This window comes from Panulirus ornatus, chromosome 41 (genome assembly GCF_036320965.1).
Source record: "Panulirus ornatus isolate Po-2019 chromosome 41, ASM3632096v1, whole genome shotgun sequence".
Taxonomy (NCBI): domain Eukaryota; kingdom Metazoa; phylum Arthropoda; class Malacostraca; order Decapoda; family Palinuridae; genus Panulirus; species Panulirus ornatus.
In genome coordinates, this window is record NC_092264.1 from 3911928 (window position 1) to 3934864 (window position 22937).

General features: G+C 39.8%; 1 protein-coding gene and 1 long non-coding RNA gene across 3 annotated transcripts in view; one reads left to right on the forward strand and one right to left on the reverse strand.

Moving 5' to 3' along the window:
- The window catches only part of LOC139761633 (uncharacterized), a 241978-nt gene that overhangs the window by 79733 nt on the left and 139308 nt on the right, over positions 1–22937 (forward strand). The window contains exons 1-2 of one of the 2 annotated variants that reach the window (XR_011715567.1): positions 13148–13272; positions 13799–13887. This is a non-coding gene — a long non-coding RNA (uncharacterized lncRNA). Of the gene's footprint in view, positions 1–13147; positions 13273–13798; positions 13888–22937 lie in introns of those variants that run through there. The other variant, XR_011715568.1, reaches the window with a different exon arrangement.
- LOC139761629 (uncharacterized) overlaps positions 15350–22937 on the reverse strand; it is a 124409-nt gene continuing 116821 nt past the window's right edge. Inside the window, exon 16 of the mRNA XM_071685911.1 lies at positions 15350–21698. Within this exon, the coding sequence (XP_071542012.1) occupies positions 21604–21698 (95 nt within the window). The 3' untranslated portion in view covers positions 15350–21603. The remainder of the gene's footprint in view (positions 21699–22937) is intronic.

Sequence of the window (22937 nt, forward strand, 5' to 3'; positions counted from 1 at the left end):
ATGTGTATTCCAGTATATTCTGATATCCACGTTAAGTTTCAAGCTCGTAGCAGTGATGATATATCTCCTCCTGCATTTGGTCACATGGCGAATGAGAGAAGTCATCATCTCCTTCGACTTCCGAAGACTCCATTTCCCTGCTCCTTATTGAAGTGCAGCTCCGAATCTGCAAGAACCCCATAAAAGAGGTGCTGAATATATATATATAGTAACATATACAGCACATTAATCCCAAGATAACATTAGGTTGTGGCCGATAAGGATTCTAACTCCATCAAAACTCAAACAAAACAGATGAAGATGCCAGACGTCCAACTAGAGTCTAATCGAGTCTTCTATAACATTATAAATTTGGTATTTATTCTGCCACTGTGTCACAGCTTTTGCCTTTTTCACTCCAAGTGAAACCTCTAATCATATGATATTCGTAACTATATACCTTAAGGACGGTGTAGCCATGATTATAGATATATTTAAGTAATGATTAGTCTATTTCAGCCCTCGTTTATTTAATAGTTATTATAAGTCAATTATTGGTTGTATTTACTTGCCGTCATTTATTGAATGAGACGTTATTTCTTCTTGGACAATATTTTCACCTGTATTTTTGATCATCAATCCACCTGTGATGATTAATGATGTGATTAATGATTAATTGACTCAGTGGACGTACGTAATTGCTTACAAGGCCATAAATTCTTTCTGCGGATGGTATAAATCATTTCCTGTGGTGAGGAGAACAATATTTCACCGTGAGGGTGATGCTGGCTGGCTCCTTCCCTCCCACCCTCTGTGCTGCAGGGAAGGTGGTGGTGGGGTGCGCGGAGGGAGAGAGAGGAGGTTTATATCAGAGAGTAATGATGCTGACTGGCTCCCTCCCACCCTCTGTACAACGGTGACGGTGTGGTGCCAGGGAAGAGGTTCGTATCAGGGAGTAATGCCATGTACTGGCTGGCTGGCTCGCACCCTCTGTGCTGCAGGGTGTATGTCAGGGAGGAGGAGGTTCATGTGAGGGAGTGACTGTAAGCAGGAGAGAGTACACGTTGGAGTGATTGTATGTATATGCGGGAGTTTGTATGTACGTGGGAGAGAGGAGTCATTCTTGCCTTCAGGTACAGCCAGAGCGATCATTGTTCTATGTATCCACTTGTGTCTAGAGTTTGGTCTGAGGCAGCTCTCTTATACGACAAGGGGTTACTTCAGTCCCATCCATGGCATCCTCGACCGTTACATGACTGCGACGACGTTGTGTGTTTGCCTTTGGGGAAAGGAGGACTTGCTTTCGTGCGTGCCCTCACACGGTCCAGCACTGCACAGCAACTTGCTTGTATATGCGGAGGTCTTGAGCATGGAAGAGAAGACGTGATCAACTTGTGATCGACTAACTGGGATAACTGCTTAGATGTTTGTTTATATGTGTACAAAAGGAGGATTTGAGACCCTTAAATAGATTTTGAATTTCTAGTGGCCATTCTGAATTTATTGGCACTTCAGAAGCTCTCCGGCCAATCTTTTAGCACTGCATCTGGCCTCTTTTTAAAATCGAGTTCAAATCTGAATAAAAGAAGTCAGTTAAGCCCTTCGAAGCAAGCAGTATGTACGAAATTCAAATTCCGGATCACGGGGCTCCATGTAAGACCAGGGTATACGTATCCGACCAGCTTGCGCGCACGCGCTAAACCTGGATGCGAGTCCTAGATCAGCCTGCATATGACAGACACACACTCAGCCAGCCTGTAAATAAACTATTACAGAAGACGACCGAAGTTTTCTGTCCATCTTACTCCTGCATTATTACATACCTGACCTTCTAACTCCTGAGGATTCGAATGTGTGGAGGTTCGACTTTCCTTCATCCTCTGTAGTTAGTTGCGTTGAATGTTTACCATTTTTCATCTTATCCATTGATCTCCACTCGCCGGGACCACAGGCCATGGTGGTGCAGATTTGTCTGGGTAGTGTGAATACAGGATATTGTAGATGTTCATTGTCTCCAGTTTGCATCAAGGGCGTGATGGGTCCTGGGATATGTTAGATCGACGTTCGTATTGTTGAAGAGATAGGTGGTGTTCAGAACGCAGAGGTGTAAAAGTGTGACTCGTGTTGGTCTGGAGAGTGCAGTTTCAGATGGGTGTATATCTGGTGGAATAGAGTTTAATATTGGGTTTGGGAAACAATTACTTGTTCGTATCTGTTGCGTCATATATATATATATATATATATATATATATATATATATATATATATATATATATATATATATCCTGGCTGTTGGAGGTTTGTATGTTCTATGAAGGTGCGCGTTCATATGCAATTTATTCGTGTATATATATATATATATATATATATATATATATATATATATATATATATATATATATATATATATATATATATGATGTATGTTTAAAACTGATTATATCTATTTGTGGATGCAACTATATAAGATGAGAGTCGTGTAGTACTTAATAATATCACTCATTTTTTTTTTTTTATAAGATTAGGCTCTTGTTTACAAGATTAGAGCTTTGTGTTCCTCCTTAGATCAGTTTCATGTACACTAATCGTCAGTTAGAGCCTTATGTTCTGACTGTAAGATCAGAATGTATATATATATGTTCCCTTGTAAGACCAGCCTCATGTCCCCACGTGAGATTAATCTCATGTTAACTCTCTCTTAGCTCGCCAGTAGACGATCTTATTAATGCTGCTTGGAGACAACAAATTTTTTTTCGCTGATTGGATAATGTTCGCCGGCTGCTCTGTCATTTATTCGCGTTGGGTGTGTCGTCAGGGGGAACAGATTTTCTTTTTTTTTTTTAACTGAATTATTGCAAATTAGAATACCTGAAGGTAGACCAGGTTTAAGCAGGTGTGTTGGTGGATGCGAACGGCCAAAACCGGTTTTGTTCGGTGGGTTTTTTTATGCGATATTGTGAAAATGGGTGGACATATTTTTGTATGATTTTTAAACGTCTCATCTTACGTCTTTGTTCATGACCACTTAAGCCACCTAACTTAACCTGACCTAACCTAACCTAATCAAGCCACCTTGTGCAATATTAATCACTTGATCTAACCCAACCGAAACACCTAATAGTACTAACCTTTTAACCTTATCTAAACACCCAGTTTTACTAACCACTCAACCAAGCCTAACTTACTCATCTAACTTAGACAATCATACTAACCACTTAACGAGTTATAACCAACTAACCTAACATTAACCTGATTCACCCACCTAGACCCTAAGCTAATCTGTCCCAAGTTGAATGAACCTAAACCTTTCAGGAAACTGAATAATAAACATTAGAAATGTATGATTTAATATTCTGATCCTGAGAACCAGCTTAGCCTGACGTAGCCTAGCACGCTAGGTCAATGCATGCACACACACACACACACACACACACACACACACACACACACACACCAAAAAAAAAAAAATCCCCACAATCCTTCCCCCTTTATTTGGCTTGGGGCCAACAACTCCTCCTCCTCCTGCCTTCCCCAACCCTGAAGAAAATTCTCCCTCCTCCTTCCTCCATATGCCACCCCACCAGACTTGGGGGAGTGGGGGGTGTGGGGTAGCTGGGGTTTGGGAGGGCGTCTCGACAACCTCAGAAGTTGTGTAGGACTTATCGCCGCTTCCAAATGACGCCAGTGCGTGAGTCGCTCGACTTGCATAGTTAGCCGTGGGGGGGGGGGGGGGGGGGGAGAGAGAGAGAGAGAGAGAGAGAGAGAGAGAGAGAGAGAGAGAGAGAGAGAGAGAGAGAGAGACTTGCATATTTATTTTTCAATCTGCTCATTGCCAGGTGTATGGTACACGTTCATAAGATCTTTTCCATTTCATTATTTAGTTCTGATATCATTTTTTTCTCATCTTCCTATGTTATTTTGTGTATCATTTTAACACTGAAGTAGTACTAGACAGTTTCTTGGTATATTAGTTTAGGGAGTGGATAAAAACCAGAAATATTTAGATTTTGTGAAAGTTTGGGAATTTTTTTTTTTTAGAATTATGAATTACCGTCTTGTTTTCTATTTCAGCGTCGTGTTAACACTAAATTTACAAGAGGTTGACTGATATATTGCTATGAAGGCGACACGGTCGATATCCGTGTCAATATTCTACCTTGGGGAATGACTGAAAACACAAAATTCCTCAGCTCTTGCGTGTGTTTCTCGCATATTTCACAAGAGCCCTCTCCCGTTCGTTGCCACCTGCCACATTAACTCAGTGTTTGATTTATATCAGTGAGACTTGCAGTTCTCGGGCTAAATCATACTGATCATTGCTACATAACTTTATTGCCTCAGAAAAATACATTTGACTAATATTGCCATTACATACAGCTAGAATGTCACGATTGATTAAATGTAATTATATAATTTTGTGTTGTACTGCGTAACGAGAAAGTACAGGAATTACTTTAGGAAATGAATCTTCGTTCAGTAATTGCGTTGACATTAATTAGAAAATCTGTTTAATGCCTCTATTGTTTGTCGTCTGGTTCAGCTTCGCCTCTGACTCTTCACTTAAAGGTCAGGTCAAAGATCTCGCCATCATACTCACGAGTCTAACCATCGTGCTCAAGGATCGCACCGTCGTACTCAAAGGTCGTACCGTCGTATTCAAGGGTCGTATCATCGTAGCAGTTGGGTGTACCTTCGTGCTCTCGGGTTGTACCGTCGTGCTCAAGGGTCGTACCGTTGTACTCAAGGATCGTACCGTCATACTGAGCGGTCGTACCGTCGTACTCAAGGGTCGTACCGTCGTACCCAACGGCCGTACCGTCGTCCTCAAGGGTCATATCCTCGTGTTTAAGTAAAGAAAAAAAAATATATATAAATACCCATAAACCTGTCTCGGTTCTTGTTCCTCTGGAAACTTATCTCCACAGGTGAATTATGAGAAGATATAGACTCCAGGTTTTGTTGTTTATAGTTGTGTTAACACAGCGCTACGGACGCTGCTAATATCATGCTCGAGAGTCGGGCCAGTTGGTTTTTTCCTTCGCTAGATCGTTATATGCTGCTGGTCTGTTGAAGACGTGATGATAAACATGAAGTTTTTAGAAGAACGACTTCATCGTTTTATTATTCTAAAATGATGGGATTAAGATAGACTCTATATCACCTTTTTTTTTTCTTTTATCACGATTTCATTCTTCCTCAGTGCAATGACGTATTGAAAGGTAGGTTTTACGATGCGCGTTTGTGTGTGTGGGTATCAATAATGCGTGTTACGATGCGTGTGTGTGTGTTAAAGGATCGCTTCGGTTTGGCAACGAAATTATTATCATATATATATATATATATATATATATATATATATATATATATATATATATATATATATATATATATATATTTGATACATTAGGATCGTGGTCAGTGTTCACTTGGCTAGGCTGCCTAAGACCCTGCGTCAGATGAGGTCGGCAAACATTAAGGAAATACCACAACAGCCAAGACATGTTCTGCCTCCTCATAATTCTCCCTCTGTTGACAGGTTTAGATGGCGGTGAAAATTAGCAAACCATCCTAAGAGAGAGTGTGTTCCCTTGCACAGGGAGTTAGCTAACCGCATAGACAGCTATGTGACTGCGATAATTAGCCAGACACTCGGACACTGTCGTCACTGCAAAGATTAGCCAGCCAACCAGACATTGTCGTCACTGCAAAGATTAGCCAGCCACCCAGACATTGTCGTCACTGCAAAAATTAGCCAGCCACCCAGACAGTGTCGTCATTGTAAAAATTAACCAGCCACCTAGACAGTGTTGTCATTGTAAAAATTAGCCAGCCACCTAGACATTGTCGTCACTGCAAAAATTAGCCAGCCACCTAGACAGTGTTGTCATTGTGAAAATTAGCCAGCCACCTAGACAGTGTTGTCATTGTGAAAATTAGCCAGCCACCCAGATAATATAGCCACAGTGATAAGTACCCATCCAACCAGACGTGTCACTGCGAAAATTAGCCAGCCCATCCACCCCCCGAGACAGTGTAGCCAGTGTGAATATTAGCCAGCCACTCAGACAGTGTAGCCAGTGTGAATATTAGCCAGCCACCCAGACAGTGTGGCCAGAGTGAACTTAAGCCGACTATCCAGTTACTGTAGCTACAGGGGGAAAAAGTAGTCATCCGCCCTGACAGTGTTACCAAAGTGAAAATTAGCCACCCACCCAGATATTGGTATCAATGTGAATGTTAGCCATCCACCCAGACTGTTCAATGTCAAAGCACAAATTAACCACTAGGACAGACAGAGTTACCAGTGCTTTACTTTCCGATATATGATGCATGTGTGTGGTACTCCTGAGGTGTGAGATTCATGAAGTTACAGTGGGTACAGTGGCTGAGGAACCGATACAGCTGTGGAGAGGAGTGAGAGTGGGTACAGTGGCCGAGGAACCGATACAGCTGTATCGGTTTAATGATCTGTTGGGCTACGGAGGTGGTGAGATGACTTGAGAACTTCGATCTCTCTCTCTCTCTCTCTCTCTCTCTCTCTCTCTCTCTCTCTCTCTCTCTCTCTCTCCCCGCCTGAAGACTTGAGAGAGAGAGAGAGAGAGAGAGAGAGAGAGAGAGAGAGAGAGAGAGAGAGAGAGAGAGAGAGTTCATATTGATCATTCTCTTGTGGCAATATTTTGTTGCTAGCCCCCACGCCCCCTCCTCCTCCCTTCCCCGTGTACGACGGTGCGACCTTTGAGCACGACAATACAACCCTTTAGTCCAGTAGTCGTACCGTCGTGCGTATAGTGGTCGTACAGAAAGTGCGAGGGCAGGAACGAGTGTGGAGCGAGGGTAAAAACGAGTGGGGAGCGAGGGTAAGAACGAGTGGGGAGCGAGGGTAAGAACGAGTGGGGAGCGAGGGTAAGAACGAGTGGGGAGCGAGGGTAAGAACGAGTGGGGAGCGAGGGTAAGAACGAGTGGGGAGCGAGGGTAAGAACGAGTGGAGAGTGAGGGTAAGAACGAGTGGGGAGGGCCAACTGGGATGAGGGCTTCCTCACACCTCATCAAGGCTCATTCCACTCATTCCCGTCAGTTCCATTCCACTCTGTTCTGGTCCCACATACCGTTGCATTCCACTCGGTTTTGCTTCCAAATTTGTTGCATCCTTTTGGACCCTTTCTAGTAAGTCTATGAGGCTCTTTAGATGAGGAGGCAAACTTATACAGGGTAATGCAGCCAGACTGGGACGAATATACGTCGGGTATATATTGCCACACATCTCTCAGTCCGTGAAATTAAAGGCCATTCTGTTGCTGGCGGGGATAGTCCTGTCCTGCAGAACTTGGTACGCTACAAAACACACGTAGACGCCAGCAAAAGTTGCGCCTAGTGGAGCGAGCCCGTATGGCTACGTCCCTTACCTGATGTGTCGTGTAGAAAACCAAGTTTTACATGATTAGCGCCGACCGTCTGAGTGCGTACTGCCGATACGGTGATGATGTGTTGTTTTAAGGAACAGAACGAAGAGGTAAGTGCCTTAAGACACTAGAGAAACCTATCCCGTGAAATTCACATTAGTTGGATGCTAACACCAGCATCCTTTTCTTAATGTGGACACACGGGCTTATGATGATGACTATCAGACTTGTGTCCATCGTAAGTCTGATGATTTAGACAGGTGTCTGGATGTGAGAGCCCACCGAGAGGTACAAATTAAGCGCCGTCAGAGCCAACCCGAGTCGAGCTTCTTACGTTTTTGTTTAGATGAAATCACAGATAAGGAGACAAGTTTGGTTCCTTCGAACACGACACGCTAATTAGACCCAACAACATTGTGGAACTGTCCACAGAATTTTACTCACAAGAACCAGATGTCTCCTGCGCATCAGACGGACGAACGTATCCTGAAGGAGAGAGAATGGATAGGGACGTTACCTGCAACATCCACAAAGATCGTCTCAACATCATCAATTCATACGAGAGCAAGAAAACTAGAGACGACGCAGCCTCACTCAGGGCACTAACCCGTTGCAGTCTACCAATGTAGTTTACAATTACTCCCGACCAGCTGGAGGTTGTAAACTTCCAAATAACGTACAAATTACCTCAGCATGACTATTACATTACTCAGCCGACGCTTAACATTCCACCTTCAAAATGGAGGCTCCAGAAATGCATATGCAACAGCAACACGATGTAAACCCCACTCGCCTGCAACTTACTGAAAGCACGAAAAATACTGAAACATTGTCACAATATCTACGATACGACAGATAACAGAACCTACGAATATAAGAGAATATGATCCCTTCATAAAGCATCAAAGTACAGGACGAGCTTCGACCCTACAGCCATTCTCAACAAGATCAAAGATGACCTCACTCTACCTTCACTGGACTCCCCCCAGGAGCAGAAACTTGAGGCAATCCTTCCACCAGCTGACTACAAAAGGGAACGTAAACCATAGATCAAGATATGACCTTCATTACTGGCCTTGTTCATAACCCTACAAGATCGGAATGATTCCTACACTTATTTTGGATGCAACACTAGTGAGGTACCATTTTGTTAACTGGTGGTATACAAACCGAATGGAGTTTTGTTGCGATATGATTAAGATATGCATGATGAGTAAACAAATACCTCAGATCATGTTGGTCTAGTGTAGTATCAAAAGAAGATATTCTCTTCGACATTATTTATATATGATATTCGCTTTTTCCAATCTGTCGCAAATCCAAGCAATGTGACGTAAGTCGGTACGGTGCACCCCAATTCCAAAGTGTCGTAAGTCCTAAATATTGCAACTCAACCATCGTTACTCGATGCCGTGTTGTATATATATATATATATATATATATATATATATATATATATATATATATATGTATATGTATATATATATATATTATAAAATCACAGGATTTTTCATAGGCATCAAAAAATCCGAAATCTGGTTTTATATGTAATACGCGGGTGGATGTTGGAGGACAGACGGTCGCTGGACGGCTCGTGTCTGTCCGCCGCTGATCAGGGCCTCAATAACTGTCAGGGCAGCATGACACAGGCGATATTGCCCACATAGCTGCATGACAGGGAGGAGGAGCTGCGTCATCTCTGTCACTACCAGGGGACCGTGTTGATGTGCCACCAGCCCACGCCATTCACCAGCAGACACCATCATAATGTATCCCTCACTTCCACCGTTCACTATCAGACACCATAATCGCGGGGGGGTCTGTCTGTGTCCTCTGTACTCACTATCAGGTGTCATCATGATGTACCCTTATCCTTCACCATTCACCATCAGGTACCATAACCACGTACCCCATAGCCTTACCATCAAGCACCATCATCACGCATCACCAGCCCTCATCATTCACCATTAAACACCATCATCATATACCCCTGGTCACCTCAGTTGTCATAAACTCACCATCAGTTCTCACCAAGCGCAGTTAAGTCTCCAGCCTCACCATCGGTCACCAGATTCACCACCGTTCATCACCCTCACCGCTCACCGCCAGTGATTGGGGGCAACACAGAGACTCACCACACACACACACACACACACACGCACACGCACAAAAACACAACACAATAGATGATCACAAGTCGGTACGGTCGGCGCGCCTAGGGTGAGACGATGTAGGACTGAACCTAATCTTCGCTTGTGTGGGATCTGGGCAATGGCTTCGCTGGACTCCTACATAAACATGAAAGAACATCAACATATATGGAGCCATTATTATGATAACCAGCCTCACTCAGCCCGGGCAAACACCTATAGTGTCCGGGGCAAGAAGATATCACGTCATTCGTCCATATTGTCCATTTCACAATAGCACATCCCCGAGTAGGTAGGTTCTGCTGAAGTTCTCCCGTGTCGTTTATGCTCGTGATGATGGCGTAAACTACACGCCGTAAGTCAACTTCGCTACGGTGTTCATTTCGATGATATGATCTGATGGTTGTTTTTTTTTTTTTTCCCCTTGTGTTCTCGGCCTCACAATCAGATCACCAGTCTTAGCAATGGACGTGAGACGGACGGACTGACACACCAGCCGTGACCCACGTATAGCTCGTCCAGGACGTCCATTGGACGTAGGGGGACACACAGGAGTCTGAGGCTCAGCTACATGTAGTTATGTAGACTGGAGCAGCGACGGCTGGGACGAGAGATCTTGTAGAGCCCATGTAGGGGCGCCGGTCGGGGAAGATTTACTGTATACTGAGTAATTTGTGTGTGTGTGTGTGTGTGTGTGTGTGTGTGTGTGTGTGTGTGTGTGTGCAGAAGGATCAACTTAATTTATCTGACACCGACATGACCATAACCCGAGCATTATGCTTCACTCTAGAGAATTACTGGTCTCGTAAATCACAGGTTTATTAAGGAGGTAAAAAGTGGCATCGCTCGACGTAGGTTGTACGACACCGCGCAACACATCACTGACCCCAAGTATGGTACGTGCACCTAATGCGACGCTTAGCACCTAACACCCACACATTCGTTGGGCCCAGGGCACGCGAGGGTCTGAGTTATGTAACTCGTTAAGATGGGCCTGTGGTGTCTGACCTGGGCGTGGTGTAGGGAGGCTACGGCTGTGTGTGTGTGTGTGTGTGTGTGTGTGTGTGTGTGTGGAAGAACCGCGAAGAATGGGGCAATGTTAGGATATCTGGTTAATGAAGGTAAGATTTTTGAGGTGTTGGTCACAAGGACCATCAGACGTGCGCAATGAAACTGGGGTGTTAGTTTCGAAGGTAAAGAAAATGTGAAAGCGTCCCTGTAGATATGCTGGTGTGTGTGGGGGGGGGGGGGGGGGATGAGCGGTCAAACCTGTGGCATGGATAGTCGTAGCTGTGGAAAATAGAGATAAGACGAGAAAGGCTTTGTTAAATGGTCTGGAAGCAGGTCTGGGAGGGCGTAGAGAAGCAGTATGGAGGGGGTAGATGGCGAGAGAGAGAGAGAGGCGGGCGCAGGTATGTATGTACCCTCCTGCATAACAATGAGGACCTACGCCCACCAGGTCAGTGTGTGATAATAGGCGGAGGATAAGGAGGTGGGAGGGTATTATGGATCGGTGTTTGATTTGGGAGTCTGTGTGTGTGTGTGTGTGTGTGTGTGTGTGTGTGTGTGTGTGTGTGTGTGTGTGTGCGAGGGGGAGGGGGGTGTCTGAGGGGAAAGGGCGTCGTCACCGGGGCAAGATATTCCCTGTAATGACTTTAATGATAACTATTAAAGATATCTTTCAACTCGGATACTATTAGTGTTATTTATAGCATGTATTTAAGGTAGCTTAAGCTGCATAGATGTCAGTAGTGTAAGAATATACTTGAAAGAAACCTATCGTGTTCTTCAAAAGACAAGACGGCGTCTTTTGAGAAAACAGATTTCCTTTTAGGATATCTATACAGGTCATATTTTTCGTGCTGAGTAAGATTTTAGAGTCCAGGTGTTGGTCTAGGAACCATCAAGGCCTGCGATCAAGCTTAGGAATAATGGAAAATGCAATACAAGACTTGTGTTCAAGAATTCAAAGGAAGACATGTCGATCCTCAGCTGGTGGATAGGGTCTTTGATGGACACAACCCAGGCACACAGACCACTCCATCTTATGCTGTTGTATAGTGTTCCTACCACTGTTCACACCTGTACACCTCGTAATGGACCATCACGTCTCCTTTTACATGTCCTTCCCATGTACAACGAACTGAAATAACGTGTATAATACATTCTATTCCCCGTGTTTGATGGTGCCCACACAGATTTAGCTGCCTGCTTTGATGATACATTAGAAGTATTACTTTCGCTAGCAAAAGTGAATAATAGATTAATCACACGTCGCCTAGGTGTAGTTTACCTCACTTTTGCTGTGGTGACCCGAATGCAATGGTGGAGTGACACCTGTGTATACATGTTAGAAAAGATGTGAGGATGTATTTTAGTGACTGGGGAGACGGTTAGTGCAGACAGCATGTATAGATGAAGAAGTTGTATAATAGTAGAGAATATTCAAAACATGAGGCCCCACGAGTGTAAAGCTTGTTCCCTGTACAGTACAAGTAGGTAGAAAAAAATATGAGGGCGGACCTCAGCCGCAGATCAAATCTACAAACACTCCGACAAGCAAATTCATAGGTCCAGGCATAATTATCTTGACATTTCATTGACTCAGTTTCTGGCAGTGAAAGGCTTCCTAGTAATGATCTTTTCGGATGCAAAAGAAAATTAGATTGAGAAAAAGATGGATTAATTAGCACTTTCCAGCTGTTTGTGTGTGTGTGTGTGTTTGTACGATACATATGTGTATGCAAACATAATCTCATGAATACTGGCCTTTCTTATGAATACTGGCATTTCTCATGAACACTGGTATTTAATCATAAATAGTTTAGTATTCGATAAAGAAGTACTAGTTTTCTATGATATCTTGGTCCGTTTTCTTTATTTGAAGCCTTTGGCCACTACTTGGTACGTATGTCGGAGGCTTCGAAGAAAAATGATTCGTACTTCCTTCTTTCCTCTATATTCCTAGATTCCATACATTGTTTGATCATAGCTAAGAAAGATTTTTTTTTTCTCTGATTTTCCTTGATTCGAGCCCATGCAGGATCGACCCCAAGCGTTGTGGTCAGTTAGAATAACTGCTACAATGGTAATCTGGAGGACATCACTTCTGTCTTGTCCTTGCTATTTCTAACGTGCCCGGAAATTAGAATTTTATCAGAGTTTTTTACATCTGAACGGTACATTGACTGTAAAAACACCTTAAGTATGATGTAGATTATCTGATTTTGTATAATTCCGAATCTCGTTAGTGCTCATCGTATTATTCTATTTTAATTACTATGGTAGTTGTAGTTCTGGGTGTTTTAAGTAACTCAGTTGTTTGTTCAGAGTAAATATTAAGTTTCCTAACCCTTTCATTGCTTACTGTTTTAAGTAACTCAGTTGTTTGTTCAGAGTAAATATTAAATGTTTCTTAACCCTTTCATTGCTTGCTGTTTTCTGTGCGTGTGACAAAGGGAATAAACTCGGGGAATTATGACTTTTGTCTCCTTGGCGTCACTTACAGGTTTATATAAGGATTCTTTTATTTTTGTCTTTTATTTTACACATAATTATGAACTCCAAGAGCAATTTATTGTTTTTTATATTATATATATTACGTAAAGAGAACCGACCCACCTGCGGAGCGACTGACCATCAAGCCTGTCTCCTTGCAATACCTCACCATGTATTTTTCGCCTTGTGTTTGTATTTTTCTGAGTGTCGGACACCTATGATGATATAGAATGACGTTGATAAAGGTCAGTGAAATATTTAAGATGGATAGAATATATGATAACCTCACCTAAGTTAGTGTAAGAGCTGAAATTTAGCCTCGCGAAGCTGAAGTTGTCATCCTCCTTACGCCATATTGGTGGTTGAAGGGCAGCACTAATGAATTGTAAACCTATCTTAAATTAAGCCCCAAAACACAAACATTTTCAAATTATTGTAAGCAAGATCTCAAAGTATATTTAGGTTATAAAAGACGTTTTCGTGGGTTTTGTCTGTAGAAGTATTTTGCCACACATTTTTCCTGATCATCATACCCCTCAGTATCATGTATTAAAGTAGAACGGAAAATAATGTCCTAAGATACACTTTCTTCATTTAAGTGTCTTGAATTATCGATTTCTATCGAGGGAAGATAAGGATTTGCTTGTATGAATATTTAGCTTAATGACATCATCGCATGTTATTGTTAGTGTTAGTGAGCTGATTAGATTGATTTAATATTTGTGCAGTTTGAATGAGACTTCTCACTGATTATATATGTTCTTATTTCAGATGACGGACTAATGGGGACTAGCTGGTTAAGGTAGAAGACTACTGGGGATTCTGCTCTCGAATGGGCCGAATAGGACCAGAAGCAGAAGGTAAATATTTGTTGCATTTATATCTTCACAGCTGAAGGTTTCTGGATCACATTAAGTTATAATGTGTTTTTAGGCCACTTTAGATCGTGTTTGAATACTAGTCTAACTTAGCATACAAAAGGTTAGGAAATGAATACTCAGGCGATCTAAGTTAATTTTATATGTGTAATGAACTGGGTTCTTTGGGAGTTTATTTGCCTCAGGTGACCAGTTTAACATAGAAGTCATAGAGATTACACTTTGGGAATTTATTTGCCCCAGGTGACCAGTTTAACATAGAAGTCATAGAGATTACACTTTTTAGATATTAAATCCTGGAACTCCTCAGGTGGTACCATTTTTTTTCTTTTGGTAATTACGTAGATTAGATGCATGACCTTTCATTTTATGTCATTAATTTATTGTTGCAGTGTTAGTGTGCTAAATTTTGTAATGAGTATTAGGGATGTGCAAGCTACGAAGCTTTTCATGTTGCAACTTTGATGAAGTCAGTAGTGGAAAGGCTGATGAAGCTCAGAAATATAGGGTTCAGTTTTCCAAAATTAGTTGAAACTCTTAAAGAAATCATTGTGACAAATGAAAAATGTAGATTCCCCTATTATGCAAAATGCACATGATCTTAATTTTTGATTGAAAATTTTCCCATGTTGAAATTGCTATTTGCATTTAGTTCTTGTATGTTTATGTGTTTATATCCAAATTATGTGTGCTTTCTGTGCTCGCTTTATCCCAAGGGGCACAGCCAACTAGTGTTGTGTACACAATTTATGCTATTAACTTTGATGGATTCTAACCATAACATTGAAATTTAGGTAAATATTAGATAGCAGAGGAGTTATGGTGAAGTTTCTGCTTATATTTGTCATTGTTTGACCAACTTTTACGATCTGCATGTCCTTTCCCACTAAGATACATTTATTATTAGAGAATGAAAAAATTTTGACCAAATCATACTCCCCCAGTCTCATTCTACTCTTAAGTAATTACTTTTATTGCACCATGAAATCAATTATATTCCAAGTTGATTGAGGTTGTGCCCTTAAAATTAACAATTGCATTTTGATTTATGCTAAAAGTAGAATCTTTTGAAACCCAAATGTCCAAGGAAATCTCTCCTCTTTACTATCAAATCTTTGACTACAACTTTGCCTTCGTGTCCATTCCGAGGGCAGTGCTTGTCCTTACTCTTGTACAAAAAAATGTTTTGTTCATGTCTTGGATCTGAAGTCTTCCAGCTTTGGTCAAATCTGGCTCAAACTTTCCTCACCTTTATTCCTGTGCTTGAGTTTCACATCATCGCTGTAGCTGTTGGACCACTGTACAGATAAAATTTGATGTGAAATTTTTTTGGGGGGGACGTTGACTTGAGAGTTTGGGTATGAAACATAGAGAAATTATGCTAGTGGAACTGGTGCTCTGAGAGTTCCATCATGAAGATTGGCAAGTGCTAGTCGTATAAAATGATTTAAAGTATTGTTTGACAATAAAAAAGAATTGAGCCGAGATGAAAACTAAGGGGTGATTTTGATGTGTGGGATGATTTAAAGGGAATGGATTGTTGGGAAATTGAATGTTTGAAATATATAAAGACCTTTTTAGAGTAAACATGGTTAGATATTAAAAAAGGGAAAATACAAACTGGTGTTATTCAATAGAGTTTTATTTGTAAAGGAAAGCTGCATCAAGTTTTACAATAGAAAACTTGCAGGTATGCAAACATATCTTAAAAGCAAGGAAATTAATACATGAATATGAAGTAAAAACATGTTACACTTACCCCTAAGTATGGTTACTGACTATAGATATGTTGTATTCTTTGGGTGAAAATGCATAAAATAATTGATACCCATAACACAGTGAAAGTTTACGACAGCTTGGTTTTGTAATACCCTTAGGATTTTAACATATTATTTCTGCTGGCAGTGGTGTGAGATGATATAAGCCCACAAATGCAAAAGTGGAAGTTGTTTATAAGGCAAAAAGACCTCCTCTAGTCAGTGAAGATCATGAAGATACTGTAATTCTCTATTGATGATGGTCATTGTTAGGATGATTTTCAACATTGTCACAAATTGATTCAGGTCTTTATCATAATTTCCTAGCATTTTCCTGTGTTAGTAAGAGTCATTTTTCAAAACAGATTTTAATGACAGAAATTTTGAGAGTTTCTGATGTCCTACAACATTGTGATTGTATATTATACAATTATTGTTCTCTAGCATATTTATTATAGAGCAGAGGTGGCCAAACTAAGGCCAGTTGGCCACATCTGACCTACCATGCAATTTCAGTCCAGCACATAATTGCTCGACAGTATTATTATGTAAGCTTAGGCCTCGAGGCAACGTAATTCAAAGTGATGCGTATTTACATAATAAAAGAAAAAAGGTTTATACAAATCAATTTTTACTTTTGTTTCAATTTTATAGACATATTAGTATTAATAGCAAGGTAGCTTGTAGTTTGTCTCGATTGCATTGTTCTTTTCAAGGGAGTTTTGGTTCCGACCATATTATGTATACATTATGTATACATGGATCCTAGATATGGAAAGGGAGCTGTGGTTTCGGTGCATTACACATGACAGCTAGAGATTGAGTGTGAACGAATGTGGCCTTTGTTGTCTTTTCCTAGCACTACCTCATGTGGGTGAGGGGAGGTGCCATTTCATGTGTTGCTGGGTGGCAACAGGAATGGATGAAGGCAGCAAGTATGAATATAAACGTGTAGATGGCTGTGTATGTATATGTATGTATACGTTAAAATGTATAGGTATGTGTATGTAGATGGGTTGGGCCATTCTTTCGTCCGTTTCCTAGCACTACCTCACTAACGCGGGAGACCGGAAAAGTATGATAAATAAAAAAATATCATCCTCTATATGCACCACTGGGACCAATTCTGCCATGTTGTTGTGCATCAGTTACCCATGAAAAGAAAGAGCAATCAAGTTGTTGTATACTGCTATTTGTACATAGTATATCAGTTATGTATTTAGAACATTGATATTGATTTCAAGACACATGATGGCACCGTCTCTTAAGAAGAGAATAGAGAATGCAGAGAGTTTAGTAATGATTGGACTGAAAAACACTTTTCGAGAGTTTCAAAGTCAAACCAGTATGCTTGAAAGTTCAGAATTTGTGGCAGTGATGAAAGAATGCAATATTTGCTATCATTAAACACCTAAACTTTAAGAAAAAATGTAGTGAAATTAAAGGACAGCTACAAAAAACAAAAGTATCTTACACGATGAAGAGATACATTGATCTAAATGATTATTCAGGTAGTACAAAAGTAAGTTATTCTCTTAGCAAAGTAACTGCTAAATGGCTTGAGCCATATGCAGATGGGCATTTTGTAACTGCAGCAGAAATTTGGTGTTGTGAAGAGCAACATTTTCTGATATTAGCCTCTCTCGGCAAACAGTTACTGTAATGATTGATAACGTCAGACAAAGTAAAGAATGAACAACGGAAACAGTGAATAGATTTGAGTCTTATGGTACATGTATGAATGAATCTAAGGATTCATTTTGTAACTGGCATGACCTCAAATTTTGAGGCAAATTAAGGGCTTGTATGTTGTTACTGTGCATTTGGTGCATGACCAAAAATCTCTTAGAATGTAAGGTTTTATGATTTTGCATAAACTGAAAGATTTGTACCATCCATACTGTGTATGATGTGATTTACTCAGACCTAGTCTTATGAATATTTTAAATATATGTACAGTTAATACAGGTACTTGTATTAAAATTCAGTAAACTGCTTTCCATGTTCAAAGTAGAATAATGAGAAACAGGCATACCTAACAAACAAATATCCGAGTTAGATTTGTTTTTGTTTTTTTTTGCTTATATACTCATTTGTAGTGAATCTATTAAATGATTAAATGTTGCTTGGGATATCTGGGTTTACAGATGATTAAAGTAAAAGATTTCATTCATACTATTTGTACTGCTATCTACTTAGTCTCACCACTCTTTTAGATATCTCTACTATTAATACTTATTCAAAAGTTAGCAAATTGCTTAGCACATTCTGCTTAATGTTAAGTATAAAGTATTTAAAAACTCATACATGACACAAAAAAATTCATGCATATTTTACAGCCTGATGACTTGAATGTGTTGCATAGCTAATCAGTAGAGAAATTGCGAACTGTAGCAAGCAGTCAAGGGCTATCTCAGAGATCCTGTATTTGCCTAATGTATGCAATAGAATTATAGGAATACTGTACAAAGAATTGTATACGTAAGGCATAAATAATTTATAAATACTATAAGAAAATTGAATATTGTTTGATATGTGTTAAGATATAGGTATTTATACATACTTAGAATATAAAGTACATAGTTCATATTTCATTTTGAAGTTATACAGTCAAATAAAGAAAATATATCTAAAGCAAAATGTTATATTTTGTAAAGTTTTAGAAGGATGCCAGCTCTTTCTCAGATATATTTACGACAGAGTACTAGTGCTGGACTAAAGCTCTTTATGTAGCTATTGGTTTATCTTTAATGGTGTTTCCATGTCGCATCACATTATGTAATGATTTGAGTTTGTAGTATTTTGTGCTCTAATACATTTTTAGAATTGGTGTCGTGCTTAGATTTTTAAACCAGTTTTGGTTTGAAATGATATTTTGACATAAAATCATAATTGTTTATCTTTTGGCTTATCAGAGTTACAACTTGTGTGCCTCTCATCTTATGGATGAGAAGTACATTTGTGTACATTCTACCTTTAAAAATCCAACAGAAATTTTAGATAGAATTATTTTCACTTCTGTTGTGACTTCTGCAGTTTGTTCATGAATGAGGTATCTGCTCATTATTCAGAAGGCCTCATTCCATGATCCTTCCCTGAACTGCAGGCAATGTATTTAACTGATTCTAGTTTTGCCCATCTTTAGTCCATATACACTATAAGAAATTTTACATCACTGCTAGAAACTTCATCTTGTCTTATGGGTTGTATGATCTTGAATTTACAGACATGTCTTTAACTCTGTTATAAATGTACTTATACTTACTATGTGTACATTTTCTTTTTGAATGAATAAGTCTGTAAACTTGCATGATAATCACTGTAATAATGCAGATTTAGAAGACAGTCATGTAGATGACAACTTTCTGAATTCAGTAGTCATTTCTACATTTCTTTAAATAACTGAGTCAGTGCCAAAAGTTTACTTCATTCACACACAGTGTTGTTGTGATTCAATGGTGATAGCTGGAAAGTGTTCCTGTTGATTTATGGGAATTACTTTCTTAAAACTGGTCGCATAAATCAAAAACATATAGATTGTTGTAGAAGGCAACTAAAAGGGGAGGGAGTGGAGAGCTGGAAATGCTTCCCTCCCGTTTTTTTTTAATTTTCCAAAAGAGGGAACAGAGAAGGGGACCAAGTGAGGATATTCCCTCTAAGGCTCAGTCCCCTGCTTTTAACGCTACCTCGCTAATGCGGGAAATGGTGAATATGGTTATGATATAAAAGATTAAGTGGTTTTTTTACCAATGACATTGTTGAATATTGTGCCAGTGAAAGACTACATTATACAAGTATCAGGAAATACAAAAGACTGTAATATACTGTACATATTGTACAGTGAATTCCATGAATAATATCAGAAAATAACAAACTTACCATAATTCCAGCACTTATGCTTACTTCTTTAACCTGAATTACATGCTGGTTTTTTGTAGAGGATGGAGGTAAGTGGAGGAGTGAGTTGGACAGGGGGCTATCTAGGTCAGATGATGTATGTTTTGCAAGGTAGTGATGATGGTGTGTGAGATCGGCTATTATGCCACTAGATGCTAATGGCTGGTCCTCCTTATGAGTGTCTACTTTCTTAAAAAATAAATCAAATGTTGTCTGTTTAGCATTCTTTATCTTTTCATGGTGGATTTCTTCATAGCACCTGACGTCAGCCAGGATATTTCAGGCTGCCCTTAAATCCCATTTTGTTTGGGTCATCCTTGTCAAAAATAGTGAGATCTAGGTCAGTATGGTGAAATTCTTCATCCAACCCCTTGCTAGTGAGAATGCTCTTACTCAGCTGTTTGCTACCACCACCTTCTGGTGTTCCTTTTCCATCTAAAGAAGACCTGCATTTGAGAGCTCTTCCTTATGTGAGTTTAGCAACTCCACTGCATCCTCCTCATCAAAGCTGACGTATTTCACTGCTTTCACAATATGTGATGCTTTCTTGATGCTTTGGTGTTGACGTCAAAACCCTGGAATCTTTGAAAAAGCATAGGGCAAAGGTTCCACCAAATTCTGTTCATACAAGCACTGGTGATTTCCTTCCAGGCCTCACTGATGACCATGATGGCATCCCTGAAGATGAAGGACTTGCAGAATATTTTCATGGTCAACTGGTTATCGTCTGTAGCCTCCATGAGCTTTGCAGATGCTCTCTGTAAATAGAAGGCCTTGAAAGTAGATATCACCCCTTGGTACATTGGCTTGATTAGAGATGTTGTGTTAGGCAGAAGAATGACTAGTTTGATGTTCTCACTAAGGCCCTGTATTCAAGGTGGATGGCTAGGGGCATTTTTGATAAGGAGAGTCTTGAGACTTGTATTAATCCTTGCACAGTACTCTTTCAGCACTACATGGAGCTTTGAAGCAATATAGCCACAGGTAACTGCCTTTTATTGACCCATTTACATTAGAATAATAATACATGCAAATATATTGCTCATGTATCTTAAGAGCCCTGAATTTTTTTTATGTTATACTATTAATGGTTTAAGCTTGCTGTCATCTGCATTTCCTCTCCACAAGCATTGCGAGGTGAATCCTGGTGTAGTCTTCTTATCATGGAAATTTTCTGTTTTCAAAGTCATTCTCCTCCAAAATGGTCTCACGTACATTAAAAATTTTCAAAGAAGAACCATCTTCCGTGATGGTTTTGAGGTTTTCTGGAAATTTTCAGCGGCAGTGATATCAGAAAAAGCAGTCGTCTTGATGTTTTAATTGTGACATTTCTTAAATGTTGCAAACCAACAAGGACTTGCCTAAGATGTCTTCGCTGCTCTTTTTACACTGCTGTCATCATATATACTCCGAGCATTTGCTTGTATCACTAGCATGCTTATATGAACATTTTCAGGTTAGTTGTTTGATCCATGTAGTCAACACTCGTTCCATTCTCTCCTTGATCAAACTTCCGGAATACAAGGCCTTAGATCCACTGATTAATGTCCTGCTCTTGGCATTTCCCTTGATCTTCTTTGCACTGTTATGAATAGTCTGTAAAGTAGATTCTCTACGTCCAAGGGTACGCTTAATATCAGATATTCATTCCATTCTGTCATAATGTTTGAACACTTCCATTTTAACCTCATTGGTGATAGCCTTGAGCTTCTTAGCACCACCAGTATTAGAAGAACTTAAAAATCTTTGGTGGCATGTTGCAAGGAGCAAAACATATACAGTATACTGTAGCACTCCATAAACATAGACTGTATTCATGATGGCAGTGCCACACCTCCATCCTGCTAGCCCAGTGATAATTGCATTATTCCAAACAGAAACCCATGTAGATTGAAAAAAGTGCAATTGGATCATGCTTATTTTTCGGAGAGTGGCATTAATCAAATATGTGTAAATTTTTGTTTGAGGCACAGTGATGTAGCAAAGCTGTAGCAAAACTGTAGAAGCAGTTGGTTGAGTGACATAATTTCAGATACAGGTCTTATTAAGCATCTTGGCTTGTTCTGGAAGTTGGTATGATTGCAACGTCAGAGCCCGTGGCAATTTCCTCCTCTGTGGTCCCTCGCATAGCCATAGGTCCTGCCAAATATAACCAGATTTAGTTGAAACTAATGTCACTTATAAGTAAAGTTGTAGAAGCACTTTGGCAATCCTTGTGTACATACTATGAAGCAAAGTTGAATATAGACATAACACTAGTTAGAATGGCTGGTGTGAGCTTCTACAGATAGTTATTATATGTTTTTTTTCACTAATAACTAGCGCTCCCAAGAGCTTGTGCATTGATTCATTTGATGCTTATTTTACTGCAAAGTATGAAATAAGTTTCCAGGTTGATTTATTTTAAATAATGCCAAATCTCCATGTTCAGAAGACTGAAAAGGAAGAATGTAGAAAGCAGCATTATGGATACCTACCTTAGAGAGACCTAATTTCTGTGTTGTATATAGAGTATAGTATAAGGTCGTGTTTAAAGGTCTTGATTTCAAAGAACAAATAGAGGTTTTTCAAAGTGGATTCATAACTTAAGCACTAATAATGAACTAGTTAAGAATTTCAGTGTGACTATAGGACATTCATTGTAAAAGTAATATAAACAGAAAATAAAGAGGTGTGGGTATTGATGATGACAAACATGATGAAAATTTAAGCAAGAGAGTACTTCGAAATGAGTATGAAGAATGTATGTTGTGTTCCAGTTGACTAGACAAAAACATTGATTGTTCTGCATCGTAAATGTAAAGGAAATAAGATTATTAGATTTACAGAGGAATATCTTCCTATCCTGACTGACAGAGCGTATGGCAAGAAGGCAAAAGAAGTTTGGACAGGACAGTGAGGGAGAATGCAAAGATTGCCTATGGAATGGCAATGGTTATCATGTGCATGTATATGTGCGTGTGTGGACGTGTATGTATATACATGTGTATGTGGGTGGTTTGGGCCATTCTTTCATCTGTTTCCTTGCGTTACCTCGCTAACGTGGGAGACAGGGTAAAGTGTAATAGATAAGTATAGTATATGATTATATGAGAGAGTGGGATGAAAGAAATGTGAGAATACATCAGGGTTGTCTGTTGCTGTGGTAGTTATATAATAAACTTGTAAAGTGAAAGTGATATTGGGCAGTTGTGGAATAAAGCTAAGACATGGTTGGAACAGAGTGGACCCTATGGCAATCACTTTATTGGGAGAGTGATGTTTTGCGAGCTGATTCAAAAATGAAACTTGGCAAGTTGGAAGATTGTTCTGGTTAAAGGCATAGAAGCATACACCGAAAAAAATGCAAGATCTAGGTTATCAGTTTGATTAGGAAAG